A 22,106-nucleotide genomic window follows, 5' to 3' on the forward strand; every position below is an offset into this window, starting at 1 on the left:
AGATGGAGCTATGCGCAGGAAGTAGTGAAGAGTGGGTAGATGATAACCTCAGGGAGGGGCCAAGTAGACTGTGTTATTCACTTTGCTGTTCATATGTGTTTTGGATTCCTCCCCCACCCCTTCAGTGAACCTTGATCTCCCTTTGCTTGTGGCTCACTACAAGCTGCATGATGTTGGATAATTCAGTACTACAGTTCAATCTATTTAGCACAGACTGGTCCAGCAAAAGGTTTCTGCCCAATATTGAGGGAATTCAATCTAATCATTCATGCCATTTTCAATCCTCCCCTTTTCTTTTTTGTACACTGACAGGTGAGGCTACAGACAAATTGTGTTAACAGATCTGGATAATCCGTTTTTGCTTTCAGGCTGAATTTCATCATATTCCAATATATATACTGCATAATTTTTTTTTTAAGTGTTAACAGAAAAAATAGGTTAAATAATCCATGGGTTAACATTATGTGCAAATCAGGTAATCGTGTCACAGCACTGTACAGATTGTAGAGAACTCATCTTTTGCTACATGGGCCATATTTCTAACATTATAATGTGTAGAATGGCTCTCAACAGAGATAGTGGTGGAGCTTGACAGCTCCTTCAACATTCCTTAGATTTATTTTCCAAAGGAGCAAAGACCTGCTACAGATCCTTGGCTGCTGCCTCTACTGTTCTGTCAGAGCCTTATGATGAATCCTAAGCCCTTCTAGAGAGGTATGGGTGAACTTTGCACAAATCAATGATTGCAAAATAAAGGGAGACAATTCATAAACACCTATACCAGGATATTTTATCCTGTGCCAAAAAAGGTTCATGAATTCATCTCCTCCAGTCTTGTTACACCAGCTGGAAGAGAAATGGAGTGGGACAAGCACAAAAGATATATTTTCTGCAGTAACTGACGTCACAGGAAACTGTCCAAGCAAATACATCTAGCAGGTAAGAAACCTAGAAGGCAACAACCATGAAGATATTTGCTATTCTAGGAAACTGAACAGGTGACTCTATGATCAGTATGCTTTAAACAGTTGTAGATTTAGACAAAATTGCACTCACTTGGAAGCACTCACGCCAGCCAAGCCAGACCATACTCCTTCCCGGATATGAGGTTTAGATGACGGACGCTTAAAGAAGGCAGCAAGCAATAGGAGAGAGAGAAAAAACAGTTTATTGTTATATTATATCAAAATTTGCATCCTACCATTCTGTGCCATGAATGGGACCTCCAGGGTGGCTAACAATTATAACAAAATCAGCAGTCCTAATAAAAACAATATAACCTCATTTAAAGCAGGGATGAGGAACCTCTAGCCCGCAAGCTTAATCCAGCCTGTAGAGATCCCCCAACTGGCCCACGAAGGCCACCTCCTCCAAAACCCACCCCACTAGGGGAAAGGATTCCCCTATGCACCACACTAAGGGTAATCGCTGCTGTTATCTTCCATTACTGACTAGCAGCAGGGATTTGGCTCCATACCCTGCTTGTCATCCCAATCGCGACAATGAGTGGTGTGCAAATCCAGGGACTCAGTCAGCACTTGAAGGAGCTGCTCCATTCACATGCTGATCAGTCATCAGAGATAACAGCAGACTTCATGCACCGCTTGTTGTCCCCAATCTTTGTCCTCAGTATCTGTCCCATCTATTGTCTTACTTCTTTTAGCCTCTTCCGTTTTCTAGTAATATCACTGATGGGCTATTAGACCATCCCTTGAGGATTTGCATAGTGTCCTAGTCTCTTTCCCCTCCCCACTGAGAAATCATTCTACGTGTTTAAAAGCCTCCAACACTTGTTTGGCAAACCCATCTCATATCCTGAAAAATGCTAGTAGAGCATAGCGGGAGTGGCTAAGAAACCCAGACATAAATTCACCAGGAGATGAGCCATTGTTGTCGTGTCTGTCCCCAATCCATCTGCAGTATTGAGGGAAGCACAAAGGACTGTACCATGGCAGTTGAGGGTTCCATTTCTGAACGTTCCTCCACATAAAAAGCTCCTTTAAAAATTAAAAAAAAAACTAGCCCAGCCATGAGAAAGGTTCTATCTCAGCTCTCCTCATTTTCTGTTTGCAGGGCTTTTAATGCAGAGCATTCAAAAATTTGATCACCCTCCTGCAGTCTGAACAGATGCGGCCCATTCCACTACCTCAGCACTTTATCACCTCATTCTATGCTACATGTCTTGACTAGACCTCAGATCATTGACTGGTAGCCCATTCCTACACATGTTTAGTTAGAAATAAGTCCTACTATGTTCAATGGGGCTTGCTCTCAAATAAGAGTGCATAGAATTTGCAGCCATCATGTATTACGTATGAAGTATGTGGAATACCCTAAAGCACCATATAAACCCTAAGACAGGGTTCTACCCATAAAGCTGGCCTAAAACCATTTTAAATAAATAAATAAATAAAAATTAAGAAGTATTATACCATAACAACTTGGTTCCCCACAAACACAGTTCATGGAGAAAAATAAAATCTAATGAAAGGTTTAACTAAAGGTGTATAGAGACTTTGAAATGTTATTTTGTTAAATTTAACAGCTGGAGATAACTAAACTTTGGGTTACTTTTAACTGTAGGTGTCTCTTAATCCCTTCATGATTTGCTTACAGGGTGTATGTTACTGGCATATTATTGTACTTTGGCCTGCGCCTGCGTTTATAAACATATACAGAGCCTTTCTTGTGTTCATATTTCATTTTGCTCCAATTTGCAATTAATTATGTTTAATTATACTTGACATGTTTTGATATTAAAAATAAAACTGCATAGTATGTTGTTACAGAAGATAGCCTAATTCTTAAAAAAGAAAAAAAGCTTTATAAATTCCTGACTTTGAATTATAGTGAAAACCATTGTTATTTGTGGAATCTGCATATCAAGAGCTTTCCAATGAAGTATGTTTCATGAGAATCAGTCAATGGGAAGGCAGTCAAAAAGGGATGACCAACTAACTCCCAATTTGGAATTATATATATAAGATTACTGAAGTCACTGTGACACACAGGGCTCCAATCAGTTCTCCTCCCTCCACTCCAGGAAGTGCTTAAGCCTTTTACCATAAAGGAGGTGAGGCCAAAGTCAGTCTTTAGTTTGGGCCTCACTGAGTTATATCTAACTGGGAATCATATTTCCTGCAGCTGGGATAACTGTAGGACTACCATGTGGTCAATTTCACTTTTAGCCACTGAACAATTTTGGATTGTAGTAATAAGTCTTCGGAGACCTGTTTTATATTGCTATACCTTGCCTCTATTGTACTAACTAGTATACTACTAAAGTAACCATTTTATATAGTCTTTATTTTGAGCTTAAAACTAAGCTTTCCTTCTTTCTTTTTAAACAAATCCATTTTGGGAAGCTTAACAAGTTTTGTTTGGGGGGATTCAAGCCCCCCCCCCCCCCCCGCACGCTAAATAGATTGACTTGCATTAAAAGGCACTTCATACTCAGTTAAGCAGAATGGGAGTTCACAGGATCTGGGAAGGAACTAACTAGAGTCCTATATGTTAGATGTACTCCCTAGAACTTGAATCTCATTGTCAATAATGGCTTGGATATGAAGACTATTTCTAGTGATGGAAGCTTTTTTTTCTTTTAGTTCCACCCAAACCAACAGATTTAGACTCTCCTGGTTAGGCCATGTAGGTTTACTCACGAGAATGGTTCTCCTGTGTTTAAGAAACAGCTTTTTGTGACTGATGTGATTCTGAAAGCCTCATTAAGTGTTGCATTACAGTGGCTTTGTGAAACCCAAGAGGAACGCATGCTTGCAGAGCAGGCATAAGCATATAAGTTACAACAATGATGCACCAATCTAGCCAGTATCCCAGTTTGGTTTTGGGTTCCCAATCTTAATGCTCAAGTCTACCTGCACATTTAATACCACGTTGGACAGGAGACCTACCAGCTAGAATTGTAGGAGTTGAAAGAAACTCCCTTGCCAATTATAATCTACTAAGCTTCTGTGTTTGTGGGAAAATATCTCAAGAATGTAAGAATTGCCTTGCAAGACCAAAGAAAGGTCCATCTAGTCCAGCATTTGTTTTCAATCATGGCAACCCAGCTGCTGTGGGCACTCTCACATAGAGCACAGAAGTGATATCCTTTCCCATTTGTCTCTAAAATCTGGTAGTCAAAGGTATATTGCTTCTGTGAACAGTGGTTCCATTTAGCTAATACCGATGCATTTGTCCAAAAGGCTAGCTTTCCACGTGCATGGAGGCGCGTTTGTACAAGACACACATTGAGACAAAAAAAAGAGGCAAATCTAACTACTGGGTTTGTGATGAAGTATCAGTTCAGTAGCAGAAAGAGAGGCACATTTCATGTTAGGGATTATTAGGAAAGTGACTGAATATAAAATAGTCAGTTTTGTGATGCTTTTCTATAAAGTTATGGTACAGCTACATTTGGAATATTGTGCATAGTTCATGTATTTAGGTATTGGTACCCCATCTTTCCACCTCCAAAATGGAGCTGCCCAAGGTGGCTTACATAATAATGCCATCATTCCAAAATATACAACATAAATCAATATACAGAAGCAGCAGTAAAAACAAAGCTTAAAAACAAAGCTAAAAGTAAACTAGATCTAGAAGTAAAACAAAGGGGGGAACCCTATGCAGCAGATTAAGGCTTGCTAGAAAAATAAATGTTGTCAAGTGGTGATGGAACACTGGCAAAGTGGGGTTCATTAAACCTTCCATGGCAGGGAGTTCCACATACTTCACAGCACAAAAGAAAAGGCATGCTCTTGCATCCCATTAGCTGCACTTCTGCAGGCAGTGGAACATGCACCAGATAATCTCAAAGAGCAAGCAGATTCATAAGGGGAGATGTGTGGGTGGGCCTCTTTTAGGATAATGCAGGCCCTCAGGCCCTTCAGCTACACATGGGTGAGCAAGATGTAACCCTCCAGATGTTTGGCCTACAACTCCCATCATTTCTCACCATTAGCTATGTTGGCTAGGGCTGATGGGAGCTGTAGGCCAAAACACCTGGAAAGCTAAAAGTTGCCCACTCCAGAACAAGAGCCACTGGGGGCCCTGAGTGAGCCAGAAATACTGGTGTCACCAGGATCCAGAGGTCAGACATGGCAGCTCGCCTTTCCCAGCTGCAGCAGGACCGATCTGCATCCTCTGGGTGCTGCTGGGTGCTGGCTGGAAAGCAGTGAAGGCCTCTGGATGGTTTGGCTGGGTGAAGCTAGATCAATTCTGACTGCCCCATCTCAAAAAGATATCATGAAGCTGAAAAAGAAACAGAAAAGGGTAACCAAAGTGATCAAGTCATTGGAGCACTTCTCTTATGAGGAGTTTAGAGAAAAAGAACAACTATGGGAGGGAACTGATCAAATTTTTGAAAGTTATGAAAGGTGTGGAGAAAAAGGAGAGGGCGTTTCTTCTCCCTCTCTCATAATTCTGGAACTCAAAATCACCAATGAAACTAGTTGGCAGTAGGTTCAGGGTCAGACAAGAGAAAATACTTCTGTGCACAATGCATAATCGCCTTGTGGAATTCGCCACCACGAGATGTAGCGATGGCCACTGGTTTAGGTAGTTTTAAAAGGGGATTAGACAAATCATCAGCTATTAGCCACAATGGCTAAATGGAACTTCAATACTGAGAGAGCTGACTCTCAAATGGTCAGCTGTTGTCTTCAGGCCCTGCCTGTGGACTTCTCACCAACATTTGGCTAGTTGGCTACCACTGGAGTCAGAATGCTGGACTAGATGGGCCTCGGACTGATTCAGCAGTGGTCTTCTTATTTTCTTAACATTTTCTCATATAATCTCCCACGCCACCTGCAGACCAAAATGACAGAGTCCTACAAGGATTACTGCATGTTCTTAATACATGTTTGCATTGGCTGACAAGAGCTCTGACAACATTTGCAAAGGTATAAACTCTTCTTTACGTCTCTTCAGAGCCCTTTCACAGTAGAAAGAAAGAAAGAAAGAAAGAAAGAAAGAAAGAAAGAAAGAACATTCTAGATGCCTCCAGAAAACAGCAAGAGGGTGGAATGGATCCGGAGGGTCCCCTGAAAGCCCAGCGACTCCTACAGGTGAAGAAACAATTTGCTTCTTGATGCAATATTTGTGAGTATGGGAAATGGACAATGCTTGTCATTGGGGGCTGCTGCCTGCTGGAAGGAGGGGGCATGACCCAACATAGCTCCCTAAGAGGAGCAAAAATAGTCACTCTCCAAAAATAAACAGGGAGAAGGAATGAGTTGAGTGCTGCAGTTTCAAAATACCAGCTTTCTTCAGCAAAGGGGGTGCAGAAGGGCAGAGGGACAGAGAGCTCAGAATGCAGGAAATAGCTTCCTTATATGGGCTCATCCGCAAGCGACAGAGCTCAGTGGACTGGAATGACTATGTCACAAAATGTGAAGCCTTCAGGGGCTGCAGTGAATGGACTTTCCTGATCTTTAAATGATTCCTCCAGATTCTTAAGATGCCAAACCCAAGAGGCTATAGTGCCAAAAAAGGAGCATTTTGAACTGGGATGTTTCAGGAACACACACCACATATGGGCGTAAGTGTGGACATACAACAAGCCCCTATACATATTTTGTCACCCTATACTGAACTCTCCAACATACACTAAGCCATCTCATATAATCTCACACATGTGTTACGTGTGTGCACAACCTACTACTTACTGTATTCTTTTTTTAAAAATCATACAGAGATTTCTAACGACATCACTTTCCTATTGCCACAAGTAGTTTCTGCATAGATACACCACAATATAAGTCATCCTGAGGCAACATTCCCAACCTGCTCCTTACTAAAATAGAAATGGAGATCATTACAAAACCCAGATGGTTACAACAGCCCACAGTCCAGTCAAGGTGGTACTTCACCAGTACACACACCACTATATGCTACTCCTGACATAGCCTACAGCCCACCATGCAAACAGCCTTGCAAGCTTTTTTTTACATTACTCATGTTGTAAGATTATTTCACTGACAGAAAGAGATGATAGAGGAATGCAATGGAAGGAAATGGCAAAGTTCAGTATGATGCTACGCTTAGGCTGTGAACTTTAGGTTGGGCCTCTCTAGTATACTTCTTTGTATGGTATCACTTGTTTCCACAAGTCAAGCAATTCCACTTTTGCACCCTTCAGGAACTGGCAACATCTACATGTAAATTAGAGACAACTAGCAGCCTAACCAAATTGCAAATCAAAGGAGACAATAGCTTTCTTCCTGAGCCTTGCCAGGTTTTATACTGACTCTCATGAAAGCCTACCAGGAAAGGGTTTAGATTTGGAAATTTGGCTTACTGAAGTCTGATCACTCCCCTTTCCCCAACTGTGCAGCAGTCTGTTTTAACCAATATGGCAAGGCTATCCAGACTATTCCAGGGCCTTTCCCCTTCCCCTCATCATGTGGAGACAGGATATTGTGTTACTGAATTAGGACTAACGACTGTTGGTCTAAGGGGAAATCCTGTTTTGTTTTTCAAATGGTTTATAGAGTCCACTAGAAGATGAGTTGCTATGGGTGGAAAGGTAGATCTAATAGACATCAGCCTGAAGGTGACAGTAGAGGCCATGAGCATGAAGAAGAACGTGTGCGAGTGTGTGTATGTGTACATACAGAGAGAGAGATCTAGTCTCAAACCCAGTATGAGACAAAAGGTGCAAACTTATGCACACTTTACCCAGGGAATAACTCCCATAGAATTCAGTGGGTTCACTTCCACGTAAGCATGCATAAGGTCAAACTGCAAGTGTTGCCATCACTGAATGAGACAGAGGAGTGGTCAGAGAGAAAGAATTAGAAGTGGACAGAATCTTCCAAGCGTACAGACGAGGAGCATTTGGGAGAATATATGGTATGATGAGTGTTGAACACAGTAGACAAGTCAATAAAAGACCATTAGATTTTGGCAGAAGGTCATTAGAGACTTTTTTGAGAGCAGTTTCAGAAAAGAGGAATGGGCAAAAAATACATTGGTCAAGAAGAGAGCTCAGAGGATAAAAGTGAAGAACAGTTATAGACTACAGGCTTGAAACATTTGGTGATGAAAGGGAGATACAGAGTAATCGCTGGAAGGAGAAGTAGGATCAAAAGTGGCTGGGGGGGGGGGATGGGAAAGATTTGAGCTACTGAAAGCAGAGGAAGAAACCAGAACAGAAGGGGAGAAAATGAAAAAAGAAGATGTCGGGGAAGAGACAAGAAGTCAGGAGATAATGGGCTCCCGGGAAGAGATTGCAAGACTGGAGGTGAAGGGAAGTGCAGCAAATTCCCTCGCTGGAACTGGGACTGAGCAAGACTCAATTATTATGCCAAAATGAAGACAGCATTACATCATACCATTCCCCCAACTCCAAAGGAAGCCATTTCTGTACAGGAATCCGCATGGATCCCATGCGCTGATCATTTATTTATTTATTTATTTACTTCCAACATTTATATTCCACTTCACATCTAAACAGATTCCAGAACGGTGATCAATCAAAGATAAAAAGAATGAAAACACCATATTAAAACATATAAAGAATAAAACAACATATTAAATGTTTTAAAAAATAGACTAAAAACCGTGGCTAGTCAATCAAGGAAGACTTTTTGAAATAAAGATGTCTTCAGCAGGCAACAAAAACAACACAATGTTTCTGCTTTCCTGAACTTCAGAGGCAGGGAGTTCCACAGAAAGGGGGCCACCACACTGAAGGCTCTACTTCAGGTGGACTCCAATCAGGCCATAAGCCCATGCAGAACCACCAGGAGCATCCCATCTGATGACCTCAATGACCAGGTGGGTTAATAAGGGAGAAGGTGCTCTCCCAGGTACCTTGGTCCTAAGTTTTTAGGGCTTTACAAACTAGTAGCAAAACCTTACACCTGGCCCAGTAGCAAATAGGCAGCCAGTGCAGTTCCCTCAGAAAAGAAGTTGCTGAACAGGGGCAGCTCCTGACAACAGCCAAGCTGCTGCGTTCTGCACTAGGTCCAGCTTCCAGACCAGCCATAAAGGCAGCCCCACATAGAGTGCATCACAGTAATCCAGTCTTGAGGTTACTAGCACCTGTACCACCATGGCCAAGTTATCCCTGTTCAGGAGAGGCTGTAGCTGGCGTATAAGTCAAAGCTGGTAAAAGGCAGGAAGCCTGTTCAGCCAAAAACAGAAGTATTTTTATACTGAATATTGCCCTCGAGTCTCTTGCAACCTGACCCTGCCTGACTTGAAATACCTCAGTTTTAACAATTTTAAATTTAAAATGCTTCCTCTTGTAGGTGGTTTGACTGTCTGGCTTGACTGCCTAACTCCTGACTGTAAGCTGCAATTTTATCTTCCCAGAGGACTAAATCCCAAGGCCATTATCGCAGGACCATACTACAGTGTATCTCTACAGTGTCCTCAGGGCAGTAGATGTGTGGAATAACAGTGCCTGGGCAATGGCTCTCTCCCTTTTCCTTTGGTGGGCTCAGGTTGGAAAGTATTCAAGGAATGAAGTCAATGTGTAGAAATATAATTTAATGTAACTCTTTCCCATGGGTTCACGTTCAACACTCAGCGATCATCAGTGAAAACTAAGAGTGAAAACTAAAATGAAAAGGGCTGGGAAATACAGATGCTTAAGAGAGTTATTTTGGTGAGAATGATGAAAAATATTATTAAGGATCAGGAGATAACCCCAGCAAGCTGAAAATAACTAGGCAGCTATTCAGGGTTCTAGGGGCTGAAGAAAAGGCCTTAGGGAGGTCCAGGCTGAGTGAGGCCAGAGCTCATTCTAACCAAGCTGGCCTAATTAGGGAACATGAGTTCAGCTACATTTTTCAGATTCCTATTGGAGAATTTGGCTGTATACCAAGGGAACAGCTGGAAGTCCAACACTTCTGCAGGCAACTGGGTGGCTTCAGGAGGAGAAACACTGATCCATCCCACTGGGATTTGAGTGAAACAGGCAGTGCTCGCCTGTGCCCGCACCCTCCTCTGATGAAGGTGGATTTCTCCCACCAGTCAAAGTCAATTACGAGTAAGGTACAATAGTATATTTCAGTCCAAGGTCTGTTGAGTAGGTGTGAAAGGTAATTTAGTACTGAAGATGTTCCCATGAGGCTAATCTGTATGACTGGCTCAGTGCACTGCATGGGTGAACTACAACAATCTGGATAGTGAGCTGCAATGTCATATGGTAACAAAGGTAGCTTGCTTTGTATGATATCCCTCCACATTCGAGTCTTATGTGCTACAACTGCATAATGAATTGCTCCTGGTGACTTGCTGTCCACAAGCACAGTGTATAGCAGGTTTGCACCAAGCTGAGAGCAGGTGGAATAGCAACTTAACTGTAGCACTGCAGAGGGTGGACAGTTCCCACCATGGCAAGCCAGAGATACCAAGAATACCACTTTATTCCATGATATATCAAGGAATGCAACAATTTAGCAGCATATTAGCCCAGTAACAATTGCTTCACACATTCTTACTTTCTTATCTATACCATGTTTTAAAGTCTGCATGGTTCCAAACAAACCACAGTTAATGTTAATGTCATGACCCCTGCCCCCCCCCCGCCCTTGGGCCTTCCAGCGTGCAGCAGAGGATTCTGATGAAGATGAGGCACAGGCTACCTCCTTGGGGGCACAGCAGTGAGGGCCTTATTCAGAGCCCTCACAGCCAGAGGACACAGCCCTGCCCTCATCTTTTGTCTCAGACGATGAGTCTTGGCACAACCTCCCTCTCCCCAACCTCGCAGAAGCCTCAGGCTACAAAATCAGGCAAGGGCCCTTTAACAATCCAGTCAGCTCTTCCAGGAAGGGCAGAACTGACCACACTACAGGTCTTATCCATCTACATAAGCCTTCAGTTGGCTTTAGCTACCTGCTGAGACAACATCCTCCTATTGTCCTACTAGGAGAGATTTCAAGCTAGCAGGGTCCACTTGGAGCTGGCCAATGTCCTACTTTCTTCCTGCTTTGATCTTGCTACTAGCTTCCCCTGTGAGGCTGTGAGCCTCCAGGGACCATGGGGAAGGGGACATTAATCCCAGTCTGTCTGTTCAGACAAAACAACAAACCACAGTTAAGCAAAAGTGGAAGTGAAACCTTCAGAAGTCTTCCTTCCAGCTACACAGGGGGAAGTGGGGGGAGGGGAGTGCAAGCCCAAGTCTTGCTGCTGCTCATGCTGGTGCCTTAACTATCATTTTGCAGGATGTGTGAAAAAGGAAAAAGCACCGCTGTGCACAGCAGACCCCTTAGAGCAAGACCCAGAGCCGGCCTGGAAATACCTTGGCACACACTGGCTTGTTCCAGTCTAAACTAACATGTTCCCAGCCCAGGGTCCAGGAGCGTTGTCTGGCAGCAAGGAGCTGATCTTCTCTACTGTCACAGTTGGGCTTGACAGACCTAGGTGTCATCTCACAGTCCCTCTGCGTGCCAATGGCTTAGGTGCTCTGATATCATAGATAGCCTATGCAGCTTTTGCATACGCTACTAAGCGTCAAAAGAGATTTGGGAGACCTTAGAATTTGACTGCTTATGGCCAATGAGCACCGTTTGATAACAGAAGCCACATAAATAATACTTAGACAGCATGGGTTTTCAAATGACACCTTTTGGACACAAATATTTCAGAGCTTTTCAGAGCAAACAATTGGCACATGTGATAATAGCCAAAAGGAATATATTTGGGCAGCCAGCCATACAGATCAGTCTGATCTTCACAACTGGTAGCCTGCAGCATTTGCTGCAGGTCAGCTTTCAAACCTTGGAGAGCAGTCACAGATAGACTGGAGGCCAAGGAAACGAAGTACAGAGCAAAGAACTGGGATTAGGAAACAGGTTTGCTTAGTTTCAAGTTGCAGAGGCTTATTCAGGAAGGTCATATTCAAGCAGATTCACTGATTTGAATGGATTCCTTATGTACTTGCAGTGAACACCATAAACTTGAAATTCTTTGTTTCCACGGTCTGAAAAACTCTGCAGATCTCCTGGCTCCTATGCCATAGTCACATTCTTGCAGCCCATCTATCAGGTTTTGCTCCTCACACACTAAAACCCAGTTGTTGGTTATGGTCATCCCTTCATTATCCCTTTTGTAGCTTAACTGCCCATCTTTATGAGGCAACCAGCACTGTCCCAGATATAGGAGATAGTTAGGAAATACACAGGGTGGTATCAAATGGTGTCATTCTACAAGCACAAATGACATTGCACTAGCAGAAACTAAATTTCGAACTATGTGCAAGAGGAGAATCCAACCAAAGTTCTGTTTGCACAACTGCTTGTAGATCTTAGGTTTATGAAGTGGTCTGCTGGAACAACTACTTGCCCAACAGGAAAAGGCAGCAGAGCTCCACTAACACAGCAACTTCTTCTGCTAACGGTACATTGTATTTAGGCCACAGCCACCCAAGAGCCAAACACACTACCAGAGGATACATGCCAAGTTCTATAGCAAGCAAATGGCTGAGGTGCAGGATGTCACAAACTACGAAGTCTAATCTGCAGCAGAGAGGTTGCTGTTCACAAGGATTCATTCAGCCAGAAGCTACATTTGCCTCCACAGAAGAGAAATATATACCAAATACAGAAGAACTTGGATCCAAGCATGTGGCCCAAAAGGAGTTCAGAGAAAGAGCACAAGAGTGACCAGGGATTTGGGAAGGGCCAAGGAGGAGAAATGACGAAAGATAACAAGTATTTCAGTTTGGCTAAGCAGCAAGCAATTGCATACAGAAAGTGCACAAGCTTTTACAGCCACGGGTAACACATGAAGGGTGGAGGTCAGCTCTTGAATAGAAGAGGTTCACATTGCAACAGAAAATCTTGCCTCATGGACACCTCCCCTCCCTGTTGTCATCACAGAAAATCCCTCTAGCAACTGCAGCAACAAATGCTCAAATCCAAACAGAAGAGTATTTTTCATTTATTTTCATGAGATTTAGCAGCTGGGAGTCAAGACCACGTAATTGGACAGCACTTTCAGCAAGGGCTCGGGGGACCACAGCTTAAGAACCCTTGACTTTGCATGACACAAGGGATTGTAAGTAGAACTAATCAAACAGGTTGTAAAAATAATATCTGAGCAATGAAAACAATGGGCGTAATCCAGTCAAAATTAAGGTATTTTTAAATCTCACTGATTTCAAACTGAGAGAGATAAGTATGGGTGTGATGATTTAGTCAATAAGTTTAAAGGATCATCTCCTAAAAAGAAAGGCCATCATTGGAGACCTAGGCTAGCCATAAACATTTGTGGGGGAATTTCTCGGAAACAACAATCCCTAGTGTAACTCCCAAAGGGGGAAACGACAAGGGGATCACCCTGCTGATTCTCTCATTATTACTAGTTATGTCTGCGAAGAGGAGTGCTCCTCTTCAGTGCTCCAAACAGCCTAGCGGTATTGCTTATGATTTGGGGCAGGGGAGTTTCAGAAGTGGAGGACACCTTTTTCTGTCCCACGCCCCGCCTCTGGCCTCTCTCTGCTGTGCTACAAAGAACTAGAAGACTGCCGGTGCCAAACTTGAGCATTTTACAGCTATACAGTGAGGGGGCACATATTTCTGGGGAGTGACAAAGGGAGAAATGTCCTTTTTCCCTGCCTCTCTTTCTGAAGCATCTATAGCACCCCTCCTCCAAGATACTTAGTACAAGCTGTCAGGGACTTCAGCAGGCCAATTCCCTCTCTTTCTCCCCACCCTCTATTTTCTTTGTTTTGTTTTTGTTTTCAACTGACACCCTAACAAGTGATATCTCAACTGCTCTCAACCATAGACTTAACTGATAGACTCACACAGTATGCCTGCTTTCTAGTTCCTTTAGAACGCAATCCTAAGCATGTTTAGACAGAGAAAAGGACTACATCATCCTGGCTGGGGCATGCTGGGAATTGTAGGCCTTTTCTCTGTCTAAACATAGACAGGATTGCTCCCTTAGACTCTCTGTCTCTTTCTCAGTTCAACGGCCACCAACATTCTGTAAATCTGGAAATGCACAAAATCATGCCATTTTGTTTTCTTCTAATTCACTAACATTGTCCTTTCAGAAAATCATTGAAGTTCTGGCTATCACTATATACTATGGCAATGAATTCCTATGCATTGGGTGAAGAACTACTTTCTTTTCACTGTCCTGAAGTATAGAGGCAGCATAAACGAATCTGGGGCCCTGGTCTCTTTTGATAGTGTTTAGGCTGTGTTCCACAATGCGACAGGGATGATCCACATTTCCTATGATTAGCGATAGAAATCAAACCAAGCCTCTCCTCCCCTGCCACCAGTGATCTGTTTCCCACTACCCAGCTGATGGCTGATCAGCTGGGCAGCAGGGAGAAGTGGGTGCAGCACTCCAGGGCTCCGTGGGTCACATAGAGTGGCCGAGGGCCACATGTGGCCCATGGGTTACCCACATATGCTCTAGTAAATGTGTTTGAGATTGCAGTCTTGGTTCACAACATGGTAAAATCAGGAATGGTATGGGAAAAAAATTATATGGAAGAGGCATATGAAAGCTAAGGATGAGTTCTAGAAGATATGAGTTAATGCGGGTGAGCATTTACCACAAAGTAACTTGCCACAGAGTGCATATGATCATCCAACAACCCAGTCACTATTACATCTTGCCAGTGATGAGAATTTCATGACACATCAACACCATGTGAATTTTATGACATATCAGCTTTGGTGAAGCAGCAGAGTTTCACTTGGCATTATGATACTAATGACCTGCTTATCAGCTGGTTGCATGCATCCTACAGTAAATTACCACTTCATAAATGGCCATCTATATTTACCCTAAGTGACCGTATTTTCCAGCTTCTCCACAGACCTTCTGTTAGCACATTTATACAAATATAGCATATTGAGGGAAGTTAAAACTGCAGCCAGGAATTCACAAGAGCAATAGAATGAGCAAGTCTCACTCACAGTTAGGATCTTCAATGTCACTCAGGCTTTAGAATTTTACCCTGGATGAAAATTCAGCCTGCTCCCTTTATCAAGAAATTTAACCCCAGGCCACAAGCAACACTGGCCAAGCTAATTGCACCTACCTGTGCAGCTGGAGAGCTGGACTGGCTAAGATGATTTTCCTCTTGGAAGTAATCCTGATGAGCTCGTCGACCCATCTTTACTACCTACATGGAGGATGAAGAGTGCAATTATTCAAGAGGCCAGTATCAGTATTGGACATGGCTAGCAGTCTATATAAGTCTCTGGGGCATTTCATGCATGGTGGCTCCTGAAGAAACTTTACAGAAGGGAATAATGAACTCAAGTTTAAACATGTGCTGTAGAGTTTAAGAGAGCCTTACCTTAATCCCTGGAATTATTCAATAAGAGGGCAATAAAGGAAGAAAGAAGTAGAGCATGTGGGCATGGGGGGGGGGGAATGGGACGATGGATGATTTATCAAGGAAAGTTATCAGCAGCAGGAGCTATAAGGGAGGGACAGAAAAAGGGCAAGGTAAGAAAAAAGGAATGGTGGGAAGCCTTAGAATGAATATGGCTGGTGGGCTGTGTTTGGCTTGGCAGGTTATCAGCCCTGCAGTATACACCCAAAGTTGAAGAATACAGTCCCTTTGAACCAAGACTGCAATCCTAAACACACATGTTAGGGAGTACGCACCACTGGTAAGCCCTAGTAAGTAGGGCTTACTTCTCAGTTAACATGCTTAGAACTGCGCTGTAAAGCTGCTTTTTCTTGACCTCCTTCTTGTATTCTGTGGACGAGAGGGAGGGAAGCTGGCATAAGTGTGAGGGGCCAAAGTGATACAATAGGAACAATGGGTGCTAAGTTAACCGTTGTCACGACTGCTTAAAATTCCCAGTTCATGGATGCCAACTGTACAACTAAAGTACATGATTTCCACCCTAACCTCCGCCTGCTATACCTTCCTCCTTACTTTCTGCCTGGGCTGTTTCCTGCAGCAAGTTTGCTTTGACATTTAAAGCTTTTAGGTCGCAATCCTATCCATGTTTAGACAGGAAAAAGAAGCTTTACACCTCCCAGCATTCCCCAGCCACCGCTATCTGGGGAACGCTGGGAGTTGTGGGATTTTTTATTTTTTTTTTCCCTGTCTAAACATGCATAGGATTGCACCTCTAAGCAACACCGGCAAGCGCGCGACGGAGCCTCAGCGGGGCTACCGAGACTATAACAAAACGGGCGCGCGGGCTCGCTCGCCTCCCCGGAGATCCGGGCCTGCGGTGGGGACGTCGGCTTCAGCCAAGAGCCTGGCCCTGAACGCAGTCCTGCGGCGGAGGTCAAGAGAAGGAAGCGGGGAGGCCCCTCTGTCGCCATGGCAACCCGAGCCGCGTCCTTCGGTTGTTCTTACCCCCTTGCAGACCTCCTCGTCCAACTCCAATTCGTCCTCCATCCTTGAGGCCCGGTGTGCGCGTGCGCGCGCGCGCGCGCGAGGGGGGAGCCGCCGCCGCTCACTTCCGGGAGAAAGGCCCGCCCCTTCAGGCGTCCTTAGCAACCGCGGAGTTCCCTTAAAGGGGCCGCAGCCCGCGGTCCCACTGGGACGCCAGTCCGGGTGGCTTGAGGGAGGAAGAGAAAAGGCGGGGCGGCACCTTCCTAGCCAGCCCGTCGCCCTCTTTCCGGGCTCCTCTTCGCCCAAGGAGCAGAACGATGGTCCTCTAACCTGGCAGCCTTATTTCATATTATTGTTGTTGTTATTATTATTAATAATAATAATAAATATATTATGAATTAATAATATGTTATTAATTATAATAATTATTTATAATGTGATTAATGATAAATGAATCATCAATATCATCCTCTAGACCACCCTTCACCCACAAAAGTGGCTTCCAAGGCGGTGTATAAAAAAGATATAAAATGAACATATCAACAGTACAATAAACCATAATAAATATCAAGCCATGCAGCTGAGAGCAATTATGAGCCCTCTTCCCCCACGCGCTGCAAGAGGGCAGCCGCGACAACGAGCCAACTGCCGGTGCCCTGATGTTTCGCGAGCCCTGAGCCGCCGTTTCTCTTCTCTTCCGTCGCTACCCAGCCTCGAGTGTGGATACCAAGGCCGGGCTTCGGGTCTGGGACCTGTGAAGGCACAATGAAGACAAGAGGGCCTCTAAGCAAGTGCAGAGTGCATTTCCCTAGCAACGAGAAACTGCAAATAATCCACCCGCCTACCTCGTCCATACCTACAGGAGTGTAAGATGGAAAAGGCTCCCTCCTCCCTGGGGGGAACATACGACTTTCAGGGACTTGAGGCCCGGTATTTCTCATTTTAAGACAGTTCCAGGGGAGCACCTGTGTTAGTCCGTAGCAGCAAAAACAACCAAGAGTCTTATAGCACCTTGAAGACTAACACTGCAATCCCATACGTGTCTACCCAGAAGTTAGCCAGATGGGCTTATTCCCAGGGAAGTGGGTACAAGATTGCAGCCTTAGGCAACAATGCTATAGGCTGCAACCCTACCTGGGAGCAAGCCCAATTAAACTCAATGGGGCTTACCTTTGGGTAGACAGGTATAGGATTGCATTGTAATTCATTTTTGATAGCCTCAGCTTTCATGGACTAGCGCACACTACATCAGATGCTTATGCCATTATAACCATGTTCGTCTTTAAGGAGCTACAAGACTCTTCACTTTAGAAATGAAGCATTGGCACTCCTGTTCCTTATGACTCCTAATGGCACTCCTGTTCCATATTCGCTCCCCGCTCCCTTATTGATTTTATTGCATTTTAACTTGCTTTTCTCACAGAGGCTTAAATGCAGTCCACAATGAATAGTAAGTAATATTGTAGATGAAATGCTTCTGCTGTGATAAATGGATGCTGCCATTCTTCATAACTCTTCCTCTGGTATTTGTGTTTCTTTATGGATCCCCTTCATGAGTTTTGTCTTTCAGCCATTCCCCTGCCAGCTTTATTTGCTCCTATTTGACCAGCCTCAGAAGTGAAGATGGTAGTTTTGCTGGTTGTTGGGTCAGGGCAAAAGGACAAAATCAGCAGCTGTTGAAAATCTGGGCATGTCACACTTGGGTATGGACAAAGCCACATTAATCCCCTCCCTATCTCTAAACAGTAGTCCCCAACCATTAAAACAGATGTTCTGTGGGCTGGAAGAGGCTGATGTCCCATATGCCTGTATTTCGCAGAGTCTGTTCCCATGTGTACCTAAAGTATGCACTTTTTCCACAGAAGGGACTAATCATCATTTCAAACAAGGAGGTTGGTGGTTTCTAATATTCTGCCTACAGATTCCTAAGGAAGGACTGTTGTTTGAGAGCAAGCCCTTTCTCTACCTACAGAATTAAGAACTTAAGGAGAGCCATGCTGAATCAGACCAAGAACATAAGAAGAGCCATGCTGAATCAGACCTCGTCCAGCATTCTGTTCACACAGTGGCCAACCAGCTGCCCACAGGAAACCCACAAGCAGGACATGAGCGCAACATATTTACCAGCAACTGGTTTACATAGACATACTGCCTCTGGTAGTTGAGGTAGCATATAGCCATTAGGACTAGTAGCCGTAGATAGCCTTATCCTCCATGAATTTGTCCAACCCCTTTTAAAGCCATCCACATTGGTGGCAATCACTACATCTTGTGGAAGTGAATTCCATAGTTTAACTATGCACTGTGTGAAGGACCTCCTTTTATCTGTCCTGAACCTCCCACCAATCAGCTTCATGGGATGTCCCCATGTTCTAGTATTATGGGAGGGGAAGAAACCTGTCTCCCTATCCACTTTCTCTACACCATGCATAATTTTGTACACCTCTATCATGTCACTCCTTACTCCTCTTTTTTCTAAGCTAGACAATCCCAGATTATCTCTCAGATCTATTTATTATCTCTGGTTTTCATAAATCCAGCCGTTGGAAATCTTTTGTGCACATATGTTGCATATGCCACACAATCTGTCCTGGGACCTTTAAACTAGCCTGCTGCCTCAGGTGTGGTGGAAGACACTGTCCCATCACAAGTGCTGAAGTAAGTCTCAAGTGCTAGTCATAACAACATAAGAGGAGCCATGCCTGATCAGACCAAGGATACATCTAGTCCAGCATTCTGTTCATATAGTAGCCAACCAGCTGCCTGTGGGAGGCCCACAAGTGGGACACAAGTGCAATAACACCCTCCTGCTCATGTTCCTCAACAACTACACAGAGGCACACTGTCTCTGATACTGCAAGAAGCACATCACTACTGTGACTATTTATTATATTTTTATTTGCCCAATAATCAATGTTCTCTGGACAGATTACAAACAGTTAAAAGATTAAAATGTCAGACAGACGGTTAAAAATATACAAAACAAGACAAATATTTAAAAGAATAAAATGCTATAAAATGCAAAACAAGAAGCAGCACAGGAATCAATAAAACAGCCAATAAAATCTAGAACTAGGCCTCTAAAATGCCTGGGAGAAAAGAAAGGTCTCTGCCTGGTGCTGAAAAGATAACAATGTAGGTGCCAGGAGAACCTCTTACATAAGCGGGGTGCCACAACTGAGAAGGCCCTCTTTTGTAGCCACCCATCTAGCTTCCTTCAGCTGGGCACCCAGAGGAAGGCCTCCAAAGATGACCTAAGGCTCTGAGCAAGTACATGTGGTAGGAGACATTCCTTTAGACCAGAGCTTTCCAAACTGTGTGCCGTGACACATTAGTGTGTCGGCAGCAGTGTGTAGGTGTGTCGTGCGAAATGCAGAAAATTGTGTGGAAGGGCACCACGGAGCTCCCTTACTCGCGTTTGCTTCCCTTGGCCCCTCCCCTGGAACTTCCTAAAGCAGCTAATGTTAAAGCAGCTAAAGCTTAGCTGCTTTAACATTAGCTGCTTTAGGATCATGTGGCATCTTGACATAGGGCGCATGTGATTGGCGGTGTTGGAGCAGTACAGCGAGGTAGAGACGCAGGGCGAGGGGAGGGGAGGGGAGGGGAGGCGCTGCCCTGGGAGCAGAGCTTGGCTGACACCGACGCGGAGAAGTGGCAGTGGCCACCAGCCCTGTGAGATTTCGAGCGCGCCCTTCGCGGACTTCTGCACCGCACTCCTGCACGGCCAGGCCAGAGTAGCGCATGGGTGGAAATGCCGCCTGGGACTGGAATTGCACCAAGGGGGCCGTCCGCCATCTTGGCCAGTCGGAACGGAGCTCAGTGGAGGCCAGAAGCCTCGGAATCAGCGTGCTCCCAATCACGCGGGCGAGCGCAGCTGCAGGCTGTCACCCAGTCAACCCACCTGCTGCTGGCTGAAGGGAGGCCACCCTCCCAAGCCCAATGTGGCAAACAGCAAGCCACCCACCACATGGCACTTATAATTTGATTTCTGCCATTTATTTTTATTTTTACTCTGCTGTAATTGTGGATTAACCACCCACCAGCAGTGTACCACCGGAGAGTGCTGGAACTGGACTCTGGACATAGGCATTGCAAATATTTACAGCAATATAGCCTTGTAGTGAGACATATATATTTACACCATTTTTGTTGGACTTTTGCTTTTCTACTTCATGGGTTTTTGCAGCTGAGCTCCTACCTGGGCCTATGTGTCCTAATATGTATTGTAAATACTTTAGTTAATTTTGTTTATTTTTCACATTTTCTTGCATATATTTACATACTGTTACTCATAAATGACAACAATGTATGTTATTATCTTAGAAATCATATATTTTTAAAAATATAAATGAAAGGTTTTCATGAGATATGTTCTATCCCCATACATTTTGTTATTACAATTTATGTATGTGTCCGTATCTCTTATAACAGGTTAGTTTAACCTCTGGTTTGCTAGTAAAACTGAATTACCGTGTCACGAAATTATGTATGTCTAAAAAGTGTGTCACCAACATGAAAAGTTTGGAAAGCTCTGCTTTAGACACTCTGGTCCCAAGCCATTAGGGCTTTAAAGGGTAACATCAAAACTTTGAATTGGGCTCGGAAAAGAACTGAAAACCAGTGCAGCTGATGAAACACTGGCATCACATGATCGTATCAGTCACTGATAACCTTATCCTCCATGAATTTGTCTTATCCCCTTTTAAAGGGATCCAAATTGGTGGCCATTACTACTCCAGTCCCTTGATCATTTTAGTTGTCCTTTTCTACTCTTTTTCCAGCTCTACAATATCCTTTTTTAGGTGCCATGACCAGGGCTGTACACAGTATTTCAAGTGTGGTCATACCATAGATTTATATAATGGCAGTATGATACTGACAGTTTTATTTTCAATTCCTTTTCTAATTATGCCTAACATGGAATTTGCCTTTTTAACAGCAGCCGCACACTGGGTCAACATTTTCATTGAGCTGTCCACCACAACTCCAAGATCTCTTTCTTGGCCAGTCACTGCTAGCTCAGATCCCACCACCATATACATGAACTTGGGATATTTTGTCCCAACATGCATCACTTTACACTTGCTCACATTGAACCGCATTTGCCATTTTTATGTCCATTCTACCAGTTTGGAGAGATCCTTTCAGAGCTCTTCGCAATCCCCTTTTGTTTTAACCATCCTAAATAATTTGGTGTCATCAGAAAACTTGGTCACCTCACTGTTCACCCCGAATTCCAGGTCATTTATGAACAAGTTGAAAAGCACGAGTCCCAATACAGATCCTTTCAGGACCCCATTGTTTACATCCCACCGTTGTGAGAACTGACCATTTATTCCTACTCTCTGGTTTGTATAGGGATGTCAGAGAATTCCGCGATGGATCTCGGTGAGGCCGAATGCCAGTGCATTCGGCCCCCCGAAATCTGTCACGGAACGAAGCCCCCACCCCCCCACCCCACAAAAGGCGCACGGGACAAAGTCCCCACCACCCCCACCCCATGAAAGGTGCGTGAAACGGAGCACTTACCTGCTCCCGTCCGCACTGCTTTGTGAATGGTGGCTGTCCTGCGGCCGCCATTCACTTCGTCTTCATAGCCGTGATAGGCTACGTAAATACTTAGTATATTGGAAGGTGTCCAATATACTACTGGGGAAGAGCAGAGGGAATTTCCAAGTAGCGCCAGAAAGAGTGAAGTGGCTGGGCCAAAGCCAAAAGGACACTCAGCTGTGGATGTGTCTGGTGGTGAAAAGAAAATCCGATGCTGTAAAGAACAATATTGTTTAGGAACCTGGAATGTAAGATCAGTGAATCAAGGTAAGCT

General features: G+C 44.1%; 1 protein-coding gene across 3 annotated transcripts in view; it reads right to left on the reverse strand.

Annotated features, from left to right (window-relative positions):
* Positions 1–16,367, reverse strand: part of IFT43 (intraflagellar transport 43) — a 64,025-nt gene extending 47,658 nt beyond the window's left edge. For 2 of the 3 annotated variants that reach the window (XM_084841880.1, XM_084841886.1), the window contains exons 1-3: positions 16,304–16,367; positions 15,020–15,103; positions 1,057–1,124 (exon numbers count right to left, since the gene is read on the reverse strand). In XM_084841880.1, the coding sequence (XP_084698006.1) occupies positions 1,057–1,124; positions 15,020–15,103; positions 16,304–16,345 (194 nt within the window). In that variant the 5' untranslated portion in view covers positions 16,346–16,367. Of the gene's footprint in view, positions 1–1,056; positions 1,125–15,019; positions 15,104–15,594; positions 15,655–16,303 lie in introns of those variants that run through there. The other variant, XM_084841892.1, reaches the window with a different exon arrangement.
* Positions 16,368–22,106: the final 5,739 nt, after the last annotated feature.

Source organism: Heloderma suspectum, chromosome 1 (genome assembly GCF_057233095.1).
Source record: "Heloderma suspectum isolate Gila_16-S chromosome 1, 16-S_ref, whole genome shotgun sequence".
NCBI classification, from domain to species: Eukaryota; Metazoa; Chordata; class Lepidosauria; order Squamata; family Helodermatidae; genus Heloderma; species Heloderma suspectum.